The sequence below is a fragment of the Sodiomyces alcalophilus genome (genome assembly GCF_042370955.1).
Source record: "Sodiomyces alcalophilus JCM 7366 unplaced genomic scaffold ACRALscaffold_1, whole genome shotgun sequence".
NCBI classification, from domain to species: domain Eukaryota; kingdom Fungi; phylum Ascomycota; class Sordariomycetes; order Glomerellales; family Plectosphaerellaceae; genus Sodiomyces; species Sodiomyces alcalophilus.
The window spans coordinates 6002421-6021228 of record NW_027263532.1 but is presented as its reverse complement, the minus strand read 5'-3'; the positions used below and the strand labels follow the sequence as shown (position 1 = coordinate 6021228).

Below are 18808 nucleotides of genomic sequence, written 5' to 3'. Positions count from 1 at the left end.
AGCTTCACGTTAATTAACGCCCACGGCAGCTATTCTATCTACTACTATAATAGCTACCTACTAGCCGGCTCCTCCGGCCAAGCCTCTAGCTCCTATAATATTAGTAGTAACCGCTACTGCCTTTAATAACGATAACTCTAATAATAATAATAACTCGGATAAAGATTCTTCCGATTCCGACGACTCTAATAATACTATTACGCCTACCGCCGGCACTACCACGGCTATAGGTTTATTATCCCCTGATTAGTTTGTTCTAGAGGATAAAGTAACGGCTACTACTATAGTTACTGTAACGGTAGCTACTTGATAGCTACCTCCACCGGCTATCTCTTTAACGCCGGCTGGCCCTTTATCTTTAGGTTGTTTAGAGCCGGCTACCCGTTTATCCTTGTCCACGGCGGGTACCCTATCTCTAGCTATTACCACGCCGATAGCCTCCTCTCTGCTATAATAGAACCGCCGGCTACCGTGACGATACACCGACTCTGACTTCCTTTATCTTGACCGCTTTGATATACCGAAAAAGCTATTACTACGCCGGGATATACCCGAAGAGCCTCCTAATTAAAGCTAGATAATAAGATCTCCGTATAGAACGCAGTCAGTTATGACCGCCCCTAAAGAGGTGTAGGCCCTTGTTAAAATAGGCACGTTTAAAGCAGTAAGATAGTATGCTGCTATTCTAAGCCGCCCTTTAGATTCAATATAGGTATTTAAATATAAGGTTAATCTATCCGGCTATATCACTAAATTTAAGCCACGCCTCTGTGTTTATAGTAATTAATAGCCTTAAAATCACCTTAACGCCTACGCCTTTGCCCTGGCTAATAGGACCTTTAAAACGCCTATAGCTATTACTACCGAGTTTAATCTAGAGACCCGCTAACTTAATACCGTTAATATATTTATAAACGCCCGCCTTAATAAAGAGGTCTATATTAGAGATCCGCCGAGATACAATATCGTCTGGCCGCCTTTACCGCTAAGCATTACTAATAAGGTTGGATTAGAACCGTTTTTAAGCCTCCCACGCCCCTCGAACTATAGGATTAATAGGCTACGCCGGGCCCTACATAGGCTACGCCTGTCGCCTAAGCTATAGTATTAGGAGCTCTTGTCTATTTTAGGTAGGTATAGTCTTAGGCAGTTAAAGGAGGATGATTATATCTTCCGCAATAATAAGCTACTTATATTCTTCTACGTTAACGATATAGTTCTGCTATATATCGTAAAGAGCGCGTTAACACCGCTAAAGACCTACTTAAGCAGCTATAGGAGCGGTTCTAGATCCGGGATTTAGGTCCGATTAAATAGTTCCTTAGTATCAGGGTTATAAGGGATAGTGAATATAAAGACTATGGTTATCCCTTAATAACTATATTAACGAAGGGCTTGACTGGAACGACCGTAAGTTATACTATTCCGACCGTAACTAGTGGGCTAATGACGTGACGTCCGATCTCCCTAAGTATTATACCTAATTTGTATGTAGAAGTTAAGTAGGTATATATAATCACTATAGGTATATAGGTACCTAGGTACTGACTACCGTGTCACTTCCCTTATCTTATTAACCATCATAATTTTCGTAGGTACATAGGTATATACCTATAACGTAGGTACTAGATAGGAACCAGGCATATAGGCAGATAAATTCCTTGCTATATTATGATTTAGAGCTTATTTTAGCTGAGTTCAGGGGCGAAATGGATGTGTTGATGGGGAGGTGAGGTGGAAGACGCGAATTGAATACGTAGCTTACCTACTCATTGTGCCTACCTAGGTACCTAGGTAGGTGTACGTTGTAGTTGTACGAACTAACGTAACTCAGTATATACGGTACTTTGTGTTATCGCGTGGACCCACTAAGACCCACTTATTACGGTCGGAATAGTAGGACTTATGGTCGTTCTAGATAAGCCCTTAACGAAACGATAAAGGCGTTAAATATCGTTACTAGCTAAAGGGCCACCACGCCGCTCGCCTTTCCTAATATCCTTAAGCCGAATAGCTTATAGGCGTTAAAGGACTCTATCCACCTATATCTTTAAAAGGTTAGATCGATTAATTACGCCGCCTATTAAATAAGGCCGGATATTATAAAGGCTGCTTCTAGACTAGCCGAATTCGCTATTAATCTATCCGGTTAGTATCACAAAGCCGCTAACAGGTACCTTAAGTACCCTTAACTTAACGAGGTCTCCCTGCCTATCCTTTAGGCCATGGGATTCCGAAGAAAACCCAGCTAAATACGCCCTCTTTTATATAAGCGACGCCGCCTTTAGAAACGATTATAAGACTCGGTACAGCTCCTAGAGATATATACCCATGCTTTTTAGAGATCCTACCAACTAGAAGGCGAATAAGCAAATAAATGTTATTATATCCAGCATAGAGGTAGAGCTTATGGCTCTAAGTGCTACTGCCCGGTAGTATATTACGACACTACGGTTAATAAAGGACCTAACTTTAAGCTTTAAGGTTAACCCTATCACTTTTTATTACGATAATAATCAAACCCGTTAGCTACTAGAAAGCCCTTGGCCGTAGGTTACCTCGAAGTTAAAGTATCTGGATATATAAGGCTTATAGATCCGGTAGATTATATAACGCCGGGAGATCTTGACTTATTAGATCGCCACTAATAAGATAGTCGGCGATAGGATAATAAAGGCGTTACTTCCGTAAAAGCACGGTATATTCGTTAAGATACTTAGGACAGAAAAGAGCCCTGCTAGCTTAGTTTAAGCGGATCAATTACTATCGCCTTAATAGTAGTTTAGATTGGATTACGATCGCGATTAACGATAGTCAGATTAACTATAATTATATAATAATTATTACGTTGTTTTTGGGATTATAACAAGGCACAAGCTACTTAATAAGCCGTTAACCTTTGGATTAATATCTAGGCTTTAAAACCCTGGATTTTTACATTATTTTTAAGCTTTAATTCGATTAGAACCGTTAGAATTAATCCTGCGGTTCTGGGGGGTATATCAGGCATTTATGCCTAAGGTCCCCGATAAGCCTGATAGGTTATATTCTAAGAGCCACGTTATATACTACTCCCAATACGGCGGTACTTCTATTAGATATATTATAGTACTTTTTCCCCTCTTTTACCTATATATTTAATATCGTAGAATAGTACTCTTTTATAGTCTGTAATAAATATAAGTTACACTTTGTACGATATTAGTATCCTGATAGATATACACCCTTCGTAACTCCGGGCATAAAACACTTCGACATCTTTTTATCTTTTTAATCGCTCGGATTTAATTGATAGATAACTTCTTCATTCGATTAAGCTAATAGCAGCAGTAGCAGTAACTCCTCTTCTTCGTCTTCCTATTCGTCTTCCTATTTATCTTCCTCTTCCACACTATAAGCTTCCATAGGATATCGGATCCGGGCTATTATATCTGCCGGGCGCAGCGTAACTATATCGGACCTTTGCACCCGAAGCCGGAAGCAGGAAAACGTCGGTGAGGACGTAAGGAAATATTTATTAGAATAGATAGAAGTTATATACGTAAGGGTACCTTAAACGGATCGTATTTATATAGGAAAGTCCCTGTTTATAATTACCTCTACTCGACCCTATAGGGGATCGAGTAGCTAACAGTTCCTTATAATTAACTAGTCCCTTACATAACTTCTGCTAGGCTGCTGCTAATCTTATATAGTAGCAACTATAACTACTGCTTTTTAGAGCTCTGGATAGCTCTATATTTCTGCCCTCTTTTTAAGCTTAACGAAGCTCCTTTTTAAGCCTATTCAGGCCTCTCTTTTTAAGCTTTTTAGATCTGATTTTAACCGCCCGCCCGCCCATAAGCCGTCAGCGTTAAGCAGAACGATCTTTGACCTTCTTTTACAGCCTAGCAGCTTTATTTTTAAGCCTATCGTTAGCTCGCCTCTTTAACAGCTTAAGCTTTAACTACGTTGACAGCTCGCTTTTTAGCTAAAGCGTTAATTCGTTAATTCGTTAACCATCTAGCCGGCTACCCCTTCCTTTAAGGCAGTTATAACTATTCACTTCCTTCCTTTTCGAGCCTTTTATACTAATCTCCTGCCTATAAACCCTCCCTTCTTCCAGACTCTACTATCCACCTTTTTCCTTCTTTAACCTCTTTTTACCACGATTGGTTACCTTTTTAGGCCTGCCAATACCTTAGCGATATCTAAAAACGAATACCCTAGCTCCTTCACGGTCTCTACCCTCGAGGGCAGGAATAATTACGCCTAATAGACCGTGTACCCCTAATACAGGGCTAAGGCCGCCGGCCTTTTCGCTTATATTTAGAGTAATAAGATCGTCGATAATAACCTACCGACCATAAAAGATTTTGTCATTTACCCTAGTTAAACCCCCTAGTCCGCCGCTATAGCCGCTGAGTTAAAGAAGGCTGTCGAGGCGAAGAAGGTCGGCGATCCTAAGGCTAAAGAAACTCTTAAAATCAACCACGGGCTACCTAATATATAGCTATCTATAGCGAATTAGGCCACTAAGTCCGCTATCCACGGCCATAAGCTTAAGACCCGTAGGAAGACCTGTATGTTCGTCCTTTTCCTGCTAACCCAGCCCTTATAAATAGAAATAGAAGATATCGTGTAACCTAAGGATATAATATAAACTCTGAGAAAGTACGCACCCACTAGGGGTAAGATCCAGGCCACGATAATTAAGCAGTCCTTAGCTCTAAAGTTATAGGATTTCGGAAGTATAGCCGATTACCTCGTTAAACACAAAGACCTCCGCTAGATCCTCGTAGCGCCAGCGATAAGACCTATACTAATAATATAATAGCCGCTAACGTCGTTGAGGGCCTTACTAGGGCTTATAGCCGCTTTAAGGATTAATAGAATTTCTACCTCGATTAGTAGGTTAACGCTGACGTTGACCTTTGGCTCCCGACTAACCGACTTATAAAAGAGTAGGAGGCCGTTACGTAATATCGGAACTCCTCTAGCCGCGGTGGCTTTTATAATAACGGATCCCGGAATAATAACTGTGGAAATAATGGCGGAAATAACGGCGGAAATAATGGCGGAAACAATGGTAATAGGAAACACTGCGGCGCCCGTACATTTTAATATGGAGCCCGTAAAAGTAGAGTCATAACCCAACAAGTTCTCTTACCCGCAAGCACTCTATTTTTCTACGGCTAAGCGAGGTCTCGGCGGGCCAAGGTACATACAGCTATATCATATCAATACATTTCATCGTTCCATTATATCCATTCTATGCTGCTAGCTTAGAAAAGAGGCTATTAACACCTGATCCTGGAGCTACTGCTCGATCATAGTTAATAGAACTCTTAAACTAGAAATACTCAAGGAGGCGCGCTGATAGTGGAATTAATACAATATAACTATATATACCTAGCCCCGTTAAGACCTTGTTTTATCGTAAAAAAGTGGGCCGATTATAAGTAAGAGAATATACTCTATATTTACGGGCTTAATATCAAAATGTACGGGCGCGGTAATCTTTCCTATAATAATAACGGCAAAGCTCAGGCTAACGCCGCCTAGGATAATTAGAATAATAATAATAATCAGGGCCAGGACCCTTATATAACGCCGGGCTACCCTAAGCCTAATATACACGGCACTAATTAATACTAGCACCGTAACTGTAACTAAGGGAATAATAGTGGCCACGGGCGAGGCTATATCCGTAATAGAAATCGATCCAATAGCAACCGCTCTTCTAGTTCTTCCTCTAATAATAATAGCTCTAGTAATAGCTCCGGCGGAAATCACGCCTATAATGCCTCTATAGCAGGCACTGCTAAGGTCTTTAAGGAACTTAGAAAGCAGATAGAAAATAACAGTATTTTTACTAATTTTATAGCCTTAAAGGCTTCTCTTAAGCAGCTTAATAAACTACTTAACATATAGGTTCAAAGCACCCCTTTTAAAGGTATTAACGATTTATTGGAATATCACGACTATACTAAAGCACTAGACTAGAATAATACTATTACGGCCCCGGGCCCTGCCCCGGGCCCTTACCCAGGCCCTGCTATAGGCCTATCGCCGGCTCCGGGACCATAGCTCGCTTATAATAATACTATTATTTAGTATATAGTCCCGGGGCCGGCTTCTCTATTTGGACTATATCTATAAAAGTAATAAAGCTAAACGCACGGCCTACTATAGTCGCTAGGTTTAGGACTCCGGCGCCTCCCTCTATTTTATTAGAAATCTTAACGCTTTTATTCACTATTTCCTTATTTCGGAGGACCTAAATTTTACTATTATTATAGCTAGTAGGACTATTAAGCCTATATATAGGGGCATCGCTAAGGCCGTTCTATAAGGTCCTGATAGGACCGAAAAGGTAATTCTCCTCCGCCGGACTATCCTTATTCCGGGCCTCTATATTAATATTATATCCGGCGAAATAATATATATAAGCGGCGGATATTTAGAACGTAACGTTGTATTTAATAAGGATAGCGAAGGCATCGCTACTATCGACGTCTATAAGCGTGGCTTCTTGTTAAGCCAGCCCAGTAACCCCGCCGCCGTCTTTTCTATTAAGCCTAGCTCCGTGATATCCCTCTAACTATTACCGTCTCTATCGGCCTCGCCGGCCACTATACCGGCTGTATTTGTATCACTCACGCAGGCTAAGCCAGAGCTAGCGCCTTTACCGCCTCTAGCTCCTACTCTTATCGGGGCCGCGCCTTCCCAGGCCTAGATCCAGTCCCGCCTCTAGCACTAACACCTCGGTTATATTAATTACCCCTATCTCCGGAAGACCCTCTTATTAACGGCACCTTTATATAGCGTTCACTATAAGCGGCTTTATAGCTAGCCTTACGCAGTTTATAACCTCTCCTATAGCCTCCGTTATAGCCCTAAGGACCCCAGGCCCCGGGCCGCCTATACCAGCAAGGTCTAGTATATCGATATCTTCGATATTAAGCCGCTGGCCGCCTCCGGCTACTGCTATAGCCGTCCTATTATTAACGACGCCACCCAGAAAAAAAGTCTTTTAACTTCTAAAACCAGGGCTAATCTAGCCTGCCTACTACTAAACGCTCTGCTTAACCACACTAACCGATAAGGCCAGTCTATTTATTATATATATTTCGATAACGCCAGAGAATTCCTAAGTAACATACTTCGCTCACTGCCTTGAGCTTAAGGCACCTCTTTTTCCGCGAGCCCGCCCTACAGTCACGAATAAAATAGCGTAGCCGAAACCGCTATCCAAGTCATCTTAGATAAAGGGAGGAAGATCGCTATAGGCGGTGATATCCCCCTTTCCTTTAGGATAAAGTCACCCGGGCCGTAGAATATATTAGTAATATCTCGGCGTCCTCTATAGTTAAAGATAAGACGCCCTATTAGGCCCATTACAACGAGTTAGCCCCCGGTTATAATAATAAGCCTCTTATTTTCACTATCTACGGACCCTAGGCTACTAAGCCTTTGTTTATATCCCTCTCGAGAAGAGGGTCCGCTTATATAAGCTTGAAACCCGAGCCGAAGACGGTATCTTAGTGGGATTTAAAGGGCAGCACCTATATCGAGTCTACATTCCTGCCGGGGCAATTAATAAGCCTAAGGGCCGCCTCGTTATTAGTAGCTAGGGTATTTTTTATAAAAACCTTCCCGATAGCAGTAATCCCTCGGAGCCTAAGCCTACCGCTATTCGTAGCCAGCTACACGGTAACTTTCGGCGTAGCCTATCGGAATCCTCTTAGTATAACCCCGGAACCGGCTCCTAAGTTAAACGCCCGCCGGCTATACCTCCGAGCCTATCTTTTTTTATACTATACGACGTTATATACGATACGGAATAATCTATTAACGTCACGGTAAGTTCGGGCCTATATAGTAGGGGCCGTCTAGAGAGGCACCATATATAGCTAGCGAGGCGACAAAAAATAGGTCTAATAAGTGGATACCTAAATACGATGTCCATAAACCTGCCAAGCTACCTTTAAAGTATAAGACAACGTCACTTTTCAAAGTATACCAGCATTAATTAAACGACTTAACGCATCTTATGTGCCTACCCTTTTAGTTAGGCTAGTAGTAATCCTACTTTTCTACTATAAACGTAGCTATTAATCTATCTTTTCTATACATATAACGCATAAAATGGAGGTAGATGGCCGTGGAAGGCCCTATGGGCCGACTTTATCGCTAGTAATTTTCACTACGTTTATAGAAGTAGACGAGGCCGTTAAATCGTATGCCCTTGCTAACGGATATAGCCTCGTTATAAAGAAGCGTTACCCTGCTAACCATAACGCCACCGGATATACCTATAGTGTAGAGGGGCAGACCCGTGTTCCGGGTCAGGACGTTAGATATCACGTGACTACTTGGTCCTAGAGATCTGGTCTTGTATGCGGCTATTCTTCGGAATAGACCCACTATATCTAGCTAGCTTTTCGTCTGATCTTTTACGATTATCACCTATCCCCTATTATAATTATAATTTGTATTATCCTTCCCTTTTTGGTTATCTAGACGATCCAGAAGAGCCGACCGTAGGCCCGCCTGCCTATCTAGCTATTCGTTCCCCTGATCGGACCACTGCCGACCCTTCTAGAGGCCCGGCGACCGTCTCCTCGGGACCCGTTTAGCTCTAGATACGGACCCGTGACGAGCCTGACCCTCCCTTCGGCTAGCCTATTAGTTAGTTGTTTGTTTTGGCCCTAGCGGAGCCGTTCTGTATAGTAACGGCTTCGCCTTTCTTTAATTAGTGCTTAGAGGCGGATATAATCGGCATGGGAGATTATAATCCTATGTATAAGGGTAGTTCCGGCCTGCCTAAACGAACGGCCTATTAACACGTTATTAATTAGCGATACGGTCACGGTTTTCCCTTTAAGTCTTCGGTCTTAAGTCTTCGGTTTTTAAGTCTTCAAGTCCTATTTTAGATACGATATAGCTTTAGTTTCGATATAGTTTTGGATATAGCATAGCTTTAGTTACGGCACAGTTTTAATAAGTCCTCTAATAGCGGCCGAAGGGCTTAGGTCAAGGCCCGGAAGAATGGCGTGTTACGTGGGCACTAGAAAAGAAGAAAAAGATTTTGATACGAGTTCTGATTCCGGATATAATACAGCGATAACGATAAAAACAATAAAAACAAAAACAGTTTCCCGGGGCCCGAGTCTCCGGAAGAGCGATCCCGATAGTGCTTCGGAAGAGCAGAGGCTGCCTGCTTATTAATAGCCATAGTCTATCCCGACGCAGAGGCTGCCTGTAGATTAACAGCCATAAGCCATCCCGACGCAGAGACTGCCTGTATACTAACAGTCCCATAGATCCGGTTCGACGGTCCCGAGTACCACGGATCTGGAAGAGCAGAGACTGCCTGCTTAGAAAGAATAGTTCTATCCGACGCAGAGACTGCCTATAGATTAACAGTCATAATATAAAAGGAAGACGCCTCGGCGTCGTAAGAGGAGGATATATACCGGTGGTCAGGGTTAGAGCCGCGCGTAGGATACGTTCCTGTTCCTCTTGATCGGGTTGACCTTGTGTTTTAAGGTCCTCGCGAGAGTTGTGCTTCGTGGCTATAAAGGAGCCTTAGAAGAGCTCTACGCTCTAAGGTCCAGTCACGATATCTCTTTACCGTTATTTACTTCCCGTTCGTCTAAGCAGACTAACGGTGACGTCGTTGCCTGTGGGCAGCCCACTATTCCGGGTAGTCCACGTAGTCGTAGCCGAAGCAGTAGTCGGAAGAGCCGCTACCGCGGCAGAAGTACGACTCCACGGCAGAGTCAGGAACCGAGTCCTCCCGCCTAGCAGTAAGAGAGTCCCGCCGCCCGGCACGTTCCTGTTCGTCTAATCAGGTATTATTCCTATAGTCAGGATAGTCACCGTCGGCATATATACCCGGAAAGGAAAAGCCCCGTTAGCTCTATGATCCGGAAGAGCTCCCGTGATAGCTCCGCGCTTTATAAGAACTAGCGCGTTAGTTCCGTTAATCCCGTTCTTCCGGCGCCGAGCTCCTATACTAGCTCCCCTGCCTCCGCCGATTCCGTGGCACTGGTTCCGAAGAGTCCCCCTGTTATAGACTCTATAACGAAGGAACCTGCTATTACCGCTACCACCGCCCCTCCTGCTATTCCCCTGGTTTAGAGTCCTCCCGTGGACTCTATGGATAAGAAGACGCCCACTATTCCTATAGTGGAAAAGAGTCCTCCCGTGGACTCCACCGTTCCGCCGTAGAGCTCTCGTGTTAGCTCTGCCGCCGAGTCCGCCGTTCCCGAAAAGAAGAGTCCGCTTACAGATTAGGCTATCGGCACTATCGGCTTCGTGATAGCAGATTAGGTGGTTAAATCTGTTACCACCGATTAGCCTAGTCCGCCTGCCGACCGCCCTGCCCTAGTTCCTATTCCTACCGATCAGGCCTACCTGCTTTCCCTTCTGCCTGCCGACTTCGAAATCAGTTATCCGGTATAGTATACGTATTACCTTAATCCGCACTTCCAGGAAAAGATCGAAGAGATCTTCGGAGACTCCCTTAAAGCTACGCTTAAAGAGGTGTATACGCAGATCAATAAGGAGATAGCAGAGGTGATCAAAGAGGCGCGCCGAGAGCAGAGTCTTCGTGACGGGCATTAACGTCTTCTTCTTTTTTAGTGGATTTACCTCTAGGGCCAAGGGCTTTTTCCTTACTATCTTCCTCTCCCTCCCCCCACCTCTTTTTTGCTTTCCTTTCTCCCGCCTTTTCCTTTACCTGATTAGGGCAACAGAATCGTTTTCGGAAGCAGAAGTCGTTCGTGGAGTCCGTAGGAGCTTTTCTAGTTCCTGACGGGGGCCGCGACTTCGTGGACTTATATCTGGGGCCGCGTCTTTTGATTACGCCCTGGAGCCGGATTTTTTTTTCCCCGAAGCTACTCCGTTGGCCTGATCAGGATCTGTTATTTCTACCCTTCCTCTTGTTTTTTATTTATTGTTTTTAGGTTATTTAAAAGCTACCCTCGAGGGGGACCTCTTCGTATAGCTTTAGGGCCGATGGATATAGAGTCCTGCCCTTCCCTCGATTTCACCCTCTTTTCTTTTCCTTATAGAAAGCTATACGCGCAGGAGCTTCTTCGTACAGCTTTGGGGCCGATGAACAACTGGGCCCGGGGCCCAGCCAAGAGTCTGTGGGAGCCGCCTGCACGGATTTTTCAGCTTTTCTTTTTACCTCTTCCTTAGACTATATCTTTTACAGTTCTTCACCTTTTCTTTCGCTTATAACCACGTTAGCCTGATTAGAAGAAGACGAGTCGAATAGCTCCGATTTTAATTAATTTAGATCGCTAGTTATTAAGTTGTGTGTGGGTTGGTTAGCCACTGTTCCTGCCGCCTACTCTTTTTTTTTGGATCTTGATCCTGCCTGCCGTTTTCTGCCGGCAGTCACTATAAGCCTTACCCTTCTCCCTCTTTTTTTCCTACTCTTTTTACTACTCTTCTTTTCCCAATATCTTCGTTCCTCTAATCGGCCCGAGCCTGATCCGCCTGCCTATAGTTGATCCGATTAATCCTGTTGATCGATTGATCTTGTTGATTCGATTGATCCTGTTGATCCCGTTGATCCTGCTGCTTCTTCTTCCTGTTCCTTCGAGCCCGGCCACGATACTGCCGCCTCGAAGAGTCCTGCCGCGATTCCTGCCTTCGACGAATAGACCCGACCTACGTGCCGTGCCACGCTACCGCCGAAAAGATCCGACCTGCGTGCTTTACGCCTACGAACCGAAATAGCCTGCCTTAATATAGGCAGTAGAAAGAGATAGATATACTCTGCGTTGCTATCGCTGGTTCTGCGTTTTGCGTCGTTAATCTTTTACTAGGGCCGCCGCGTTGCCTTATTCCTATAGAAGGCCACCGCCTGCCTTATATATGCGTTCGTCATCACGGTCTTCTCGAAGATTACGCTAGGGCCGCCGCCTATTTACCGCTGCCTACTGCCACTACCGCCGCCGCCGCGTTGCTTATTCCTTCTAAGGAACCGAGGAAGCCGCCGCCGCCGCCTGCTTTATGCGTATAAAGGACCTGCGAGGTCACCTCTATCTGTGAGGTCACCGTCCTTCGAGCCTGCGTCTTCGAGAGACGTCTTCAGGAATACATACACGAGGAATAAAGGAAGCTATTACTGGATAGGTTACTTATGGATGCCTTGATCAGGGCAATAGAGATATATTTAGGATAGTTACTATTTGTGTTTAGAAATTATTAAGACCACGAGGCGTGGCTTAATAATTTAGGGCCGATTATAGAGGGGCAGACCCGTGTTCCGGGTCAGGACGTTGGATATCACGTGACTACTTGGTCCCAGAGACCTGGTCTTGTATGCGGCTATTCTTCGGAATAGACCCACTATATCTAGCTAGCTTTTTATCCGATCTTTCACGATCGTCACCCATCACCCATCACAATCATAATTTGCATTATCCTTCCCTTTTTGGTTATCTAGACGATCCAGAAGAGCCGACCGTAGGCCCGCCTGCCTATCTAGCTATTTGTTCCCCTGATCGGACTACTGCCGACCCTTCTAGAGGCCCGGCGACCGTCTCCTCGGGACCCGTTTAGCTCTAGATACGGACCCGTGACGAGCCTGACCCTCCCTTCGGCTAGCCTATTGTTGGTTGTTTGTTTTGGCCCTAGCGGAGCCGTTCTGCATAGTGACGCCTTCGCCTTTCTTTAATAGATACGGGAAAGACTAGCCTAACGCATCGAAGGTAGCTCCTGGAGTTTACGAACCTAAACGACGAAAAATAAGCTTATAGATAACGGCGTGCCTGTTTAGTATATTAATTAAACGCTAGAACGATGCCCGTTAGGCTGTTTTATAGTCTATATTTATCTAGAGTTAGAGTTATAATCACGATATAGTAGAGGCCGCTTTATTTAGTAACTATAGATCCAGTTAGCTTACTTAGCGCCGCGATAAAGTTATCACGATATGGAATAGTGGTATACGCCTATGAGATATCGTAACTAGTCTTCGCTATCTATAGTTAGGTGATCCTATTAACGACGTAACGCGTAAAGATATCATGAGTCTACTTATAAAGTATCGCCGTAAAGAGCTTATAGACCGTATACTCTTATAGTGGCTTTACGATATAGGTACCTATTTATTTAGAACTATCTATTTACTAAGCGTTTTTATAGTAATTAGATAACTCCGATACCTATTTTTACCGCGATTCCCGAGACGCCACGGGAAGTATATAAGGTCTATTTATGACCCCGCGATCAGCGATCCTCTTATTATAATAAACTCCTGATATGCTTATAATAGACTATACCTATAAGACGAATAGGTTCCGTATACCTCCACTTAATATCTACTGCGTTTCCCCCCTCCGAAAGGCATTCTAGATAGCCACCGTATTTATTAACGGCGAACGCGAGGCTTTATATATATAGGTGGTACAGAACCTCTTTAACTACCTTTAGTCTTTCGGATACGATCTACTACGCTATATTATTACCGATTAGAAGCCTATGCTTCTAAACGCACTATAAAGACACTAAATTAGCAGCACGATTTATATACTATGCCTCTGGCATATTAACATAAACGTACTTACGAAGATAAAACAGTATTTTCCTAAGATAATACGTACTATAAATAGCAGGTCTAAGTGCCACCCTAGCTTCTAGGCGTTTCTCAAAGTCTAGAATACTTTAATAGTATCGTTAACGGAGGAGGCCTATATTTAGAGGCTCGAAGAGTTTAGGGCCTTTAGAAGAGATCATGAAAGGGCTATCGCCTACGCCGAGGATGTATAGCTTACGCTATATAAAACAAAGATCGTTACTTACTGGGTTAACTAAATACCCTATTTCGGGTATATATCTATATCTATCGCCGAGTCCTCTTATACTAGCCTTAAGCCTTGTCTAGTAACTAGCTCGGGCGATCTAGTAATAGTCTTTTATAAGCTATATTTCTAGTAGCTATATTAGAGCGCCGAGATCTCTCTTAAGAGGTTAAAACGCTAGAATAAGGTGGTGTTTTCGAGTCAGATCGATCTGTTTAGAGATATTAATACTAAGGTTATCCCGCGGGCTATATAATTAATAGAAGAAGAGTTATAGCGCCTACTAAAAAGACTTCCGGGTTAACCCCTCCCTCTATAGCCTAAAGACGATCGCTATACTAGTAATTATATACGCCTTCGTACTGCTTTAGGCCTGCCTTATAGGTATATCGTCTATAACCGTCTACGTGATCACGAGTCTCTTAGCCTCTTATAGATCGATATACACTAATAGTGGAATCGCGCGTCTATAGCAGAGTAGTAGTAATAAGGAGGTACCCCGACTTCTCCAGGACCGCCGGCGCCCCGGGAACCTATATAAATCCATGGAAAAAGCCGGCCTAAAGGCAGTATCCAGATATAGGCCACGGGTCGTAAAGAGGGTTAGGGAAAGAGTGGTATAAAGCGGCTACTATCCGCGTTCGAGTTAGTGGAAGTATAGGAACGTCGCGAGGCGTAACCGCCGCCGTTAACTGCTCTGGCCGCTATAAGCAACGAGGCAGGCACTCTTACGCCGAGGCGTTTAGCTAGATACCTCGTTAATCTTACTAAAGGGTCATTATCTCGGGCCGCTTATGAAAGTCGTGGCGATTATCGTATGGACCTGATTCCTCCTAGATTTAAGGGTTAAATAGATAAACTGCTGGATAAGGAACGGCGAGAGGCGATAGATAAAAACGACGAAGAGGATATCTATAGTCGTATTATTAGTTCGTCTGCTTAAATACTATAAAGTACGAAGTGGGGTAGTGGAATAGAATAAGCCTATATATAAAATTAATATAGCCCGATACATTAGTACTTAGTAGATAGTGATATACTTATATCTTTCCTTATACCTCGATACCGAATTAGGGGTCGCCAGGATAACCCCTATTTTTTGGCGCCTTGCTAGCTATATATGGTGCCTCTCTAGACGGCCTTATATAATAACCCTCTTATCGCCGGCTAACGTGATCTGCCTTACCTTAGAGCATAATAATAATAATACTTTAACCTAAAGCCTATCGTTAATCTAACAGAATATAACGCCTTTTTTAACGCTATCTTCGCTACGGTTCCTAAGCTACCTCCCGGCGTAGACCCTTCTAAAATTCACTGCCTATATAATACTAATAATAGTAGTAAAGGACCCTCCGCCGTCGATAATAGCGGCACCCACTAGACTATGCCTAACCTAAAAAGCGTTACCGAAGCTCGCCGCCTTCCCGATTAGTCCTCCTAGCAGGAGGCTATCTTCGACGAAATCCTTACCCTAATTAGCTACGGTGCCCTCTTTTTCTATCAGGGACATTCTAGTCGAGGGAATCGGATATGACTTAGAGGCGTTAAGGAATGTGTTAAGAACCCGGAACCGGTCCTAAGGTTAACCCTAGGGATATTTAGGACCGAGTCATGTTTTAGGATTGTTGAGCTGGCCTAAGACCTGTGGTCTTAGAGCCTCAGGTTATTATATACCGATCCTAGGGAGGATAGTCACTGGTCCTTAAGTAGGGTGTTTCCCGTTAAGTCCTGAGTGGAAAGGGCTTAACGAATAATCTTATAATCATTCTCCCCCTAAGGTCAGCTTCGTGACCTGTTCTTGTTATAGTCTTAACGACTCTCTTTACTCCTTACATAAAACCTATGACATTTTCAAGCCTTTCCCTAAGTAATAAGGCTACCGGCTAACTATAAAGATTATAATAAAATATAAGAAGAAGAATAGTCTACTAGAAAAAAGGAAGGCTCGCGTTATTACTCGTGGTTTTTAGTAACGCTATGGTCTTAATTATTATAACACTTATGCCTCTGCTATTAAGGCCGCGTTATAGCGTATTATTATAGCTCTTATAGTAATTAACGGTTTACTTTACTATTAGTTACCTTGAAAAGAACACGAAGTCCCGTTAGTATACCTAGTAAAGGACGACCTATAGTTCTTTAATAGAAGCGACATATGCTAAACTAAAGGCTTTCTTAACCGAGCAGTCAGTTAATAATAAGACTAGCAAGCTATTAGTTATAGAATAAATCTTTTCGGAATAGACTTCTTAATAGCCCGGCTAGACCTATAATTAATTTCTCCATAAGTTAGATTCTTTATTCAATAAGGTGTCTATCCCCCTTCCTAAACAATAGCGTATATAGCTTATTATAACTAAGCTAAGTAGACCTTTATATAATTCAATTATTACTAGAATTTTACCTAAAGCCTTCTAGGAGTTAAATATCGCGACTTGCTAAGCTAAGGTTATATTAATACGTAAGGGTAAACTATCTAATCAGTATCGCGGCTATTACTTATATATATCCCTCGATCATGGTTATAAGAGAAAGCGTGGAACTAATAATAAACCCTTATTATCTTAAGCTAATAGTTCCAGCGAAGATACGCCTATATCCCCTGCTACTATAAACGCGGCTATTACCCTTACCTAATAGTGAGATAACCTTAGTTTTACCTCAGAACCCTTAAGCCCTCGGAAATATTATATATACAGAGTAAAGGGCTATATTCAACCTTTCTGCCCTCGCTTATGGAATAGGCGGTCCGCCTAAAGTGATACCTCGGCTCTTAACCCTAATCAGGAGGCCGTGGCCCGTAGCTAAACTACTTTAGGTTAGGTATAGGCCTTACCCTAACCCTATAGGATTAGGCCTAGGATAGCGCACCGTTAGAGTTATCCCCTCCCTTTAGTTTAGTAATGGTAAAGCTTAATATACGACTAAATAGTGGATAGGACCGCTAAGCCATAATTCTATACAGCGCTACCAACTTTAATATTATTAATAAATATATGGTGCCCCCTAGTAAAGTAATTATTGGACCCCCTAAGGAAGTTAGGTAATTAAGTAAGGAATATATAACCTAGATACTCGGATCTATCTTATTTATAGTTCCGATTATAAATAGTTAGAATTATACACGGATATAATATATAAAGTTATATATTATAGATTTAGGTAGAAATAGGTCGTAGGTTATCCTCGGGATCCCTTAGTTCACTAAATATAATCTAATAGTTAACTAGCTAAAGAAGACTTAGAGGCTTCGGATTTATAAGGAGGAGTTAAAGTTTATAGGTTTATAGAAGGAGTTAAAGAGGACTATAAATAGGGCGAAGGTAACTGTTAGGCTCGTAAGGGCCTAGGTAGCGCGGGTTAGCCGTGTCTAAGCTTATATCTCAGAGGATACGACCACGCCTACTGCCTTACCTAAACTATTACCCGAATCCCCGGAGGACCCTTTACCTTTAAGTCAGGAAGAGGTATTAATAGCTATACCGGAGTAGTACCACGAGTTTACGGATATATTTAATATAAAGGAGGCTAGTAAGTTACCCGGGTATTATTAGTAGGACTACGGGATTAAGTTAGAGAAACGGAAGACGCTCTTGTTTAGGCTAATTTATCTGTTAGTAAAGGAGGAGTTAATAGCGTTAAGGGAGTACCTCCAGGGCGCCCTCGTTAAGGTTAGATTCGCTATTCTATTAGCCTTATAGGTACTCTTATCCTTTCTATACCGAAAAAGGGTAGGAAGTTATAACTATATATAGACTACCAGGGTTTAAATAAGGTTACTCGTAAGGACCGACGCCGCTCCTATTAATATATAAACTATAGACCGGCTTTTATTATTAAAGGTCTTTACTAAGCTAGATAAGGACCCCTATTATCGACTTTATATATAGTCCGGCGATACATAGAAAATAGCTTCTAGGACCCGCTATAGTTATTTCGAGTATATAGTTATACCCTTTAGGCTTACTAATACCCTAGCCAGCTTTTAATAGTACATTAACTACGGTTTAAATAACTTAATCGATACTATTTCTATAGTTTATTTAGATAATATCTTAATTTATAGTAAGGACCTCGAGGTTTATCGAGTATATATTAAAGACGTCTTAGGGAGGTTAAGGGAGTGGTTATTATACGCGAAGCCTAAAAAATACGTGTTTAAAACTTAAGAGGTGGAGTTCCTACGGTTTATTATTAAAATAGATAGGGTTTATATAGATTCGTCTAGGGTTACGAGATTTCTCCCCTCCCCTTACGGGGGAGGAGAGAAGATCTCGCCCTTTAGGCGCGGCTACGATTTTTAGCTGGCTTCCTATACGATACTTTTAAGTGGGCTCCTAATATAATAGATTATTAAGCGACCGTATACCACCCGTAATTAACTTCTATACCTCTCATTAGATCGCTTTTCGTAACCTACGATAGTTATTTTTAGTTTATTCAAACAAAGATCGCCTATTATTTTCTTTATACCTATAAACTAAGCTTCTTTTATTATTTATAAAGCCGCCTATTATAGCTTTGTTTCTATTATTTTATAACGCTAAAGAAATAATTAATTAAGCGAGTAATTATATCCCTTCGTTAATTAATCAGTTAATAATAATTAACCTCTTGTCCGTCGATATCGTTAAATAAGCGGGTATAAATAACCCTGGTAGTCCCGAAGAAGTTCTAATACTAACCGCCGAGCCATAATATATCTTAAGATTAATAGATTCGCGATTTTATTCTAGGATCGCGAGAACCCTCGCCCGCCCTGCCGCCCGCTCCCTCGCCCGCCCCCTCGCCCGCCCCCTCACCCTGCGCCTAGTCGCCTACCAGCGGTGCGTCCCCTAGCCTATCAGAGTCGCTATAGGATCTATTATAGTTAATTCTAGGTATTAATCTAATAACGCCTCCCGGTACCCGCGCCCGTAGTCCCCCCCCGCGCCTAGCTCCTATATTACTCGCGCCGCCAGCTCTTTGGCCGCCCCTCCCCCCCCCCCCCCCCCGGG

General features: G+C 42.9%; 1 protein-coding gene across 1 annotated transcript; it reads right to left on the bottom strand.

The window, feature by feature from the left end:
* Nucleotides 1–1688: 1688 nt before the first annotated feature.
* On the bottom strand, nucleotides 1689–12417 carry ACRALDRAFT_204986 (uncharacterized protein; the record flags this gene model as incomplete). The annotated part of the gene is made up of 4 exons (XM_071021568.1): nucleotides 1689–1760; nucleotides 11094–11152; nucleotides 12265–12302; nucleotides 12398–12417. 4 exons carry the CDS (start codon nucleotides 12415–12417, stop codon nucleotides 1689–1691), a joined length of 189 nt encoding a protein of 62 aa, XP_070880201.1.
* Nucleotides 12418–18808: the final 6391 nt, after the last annotated feature.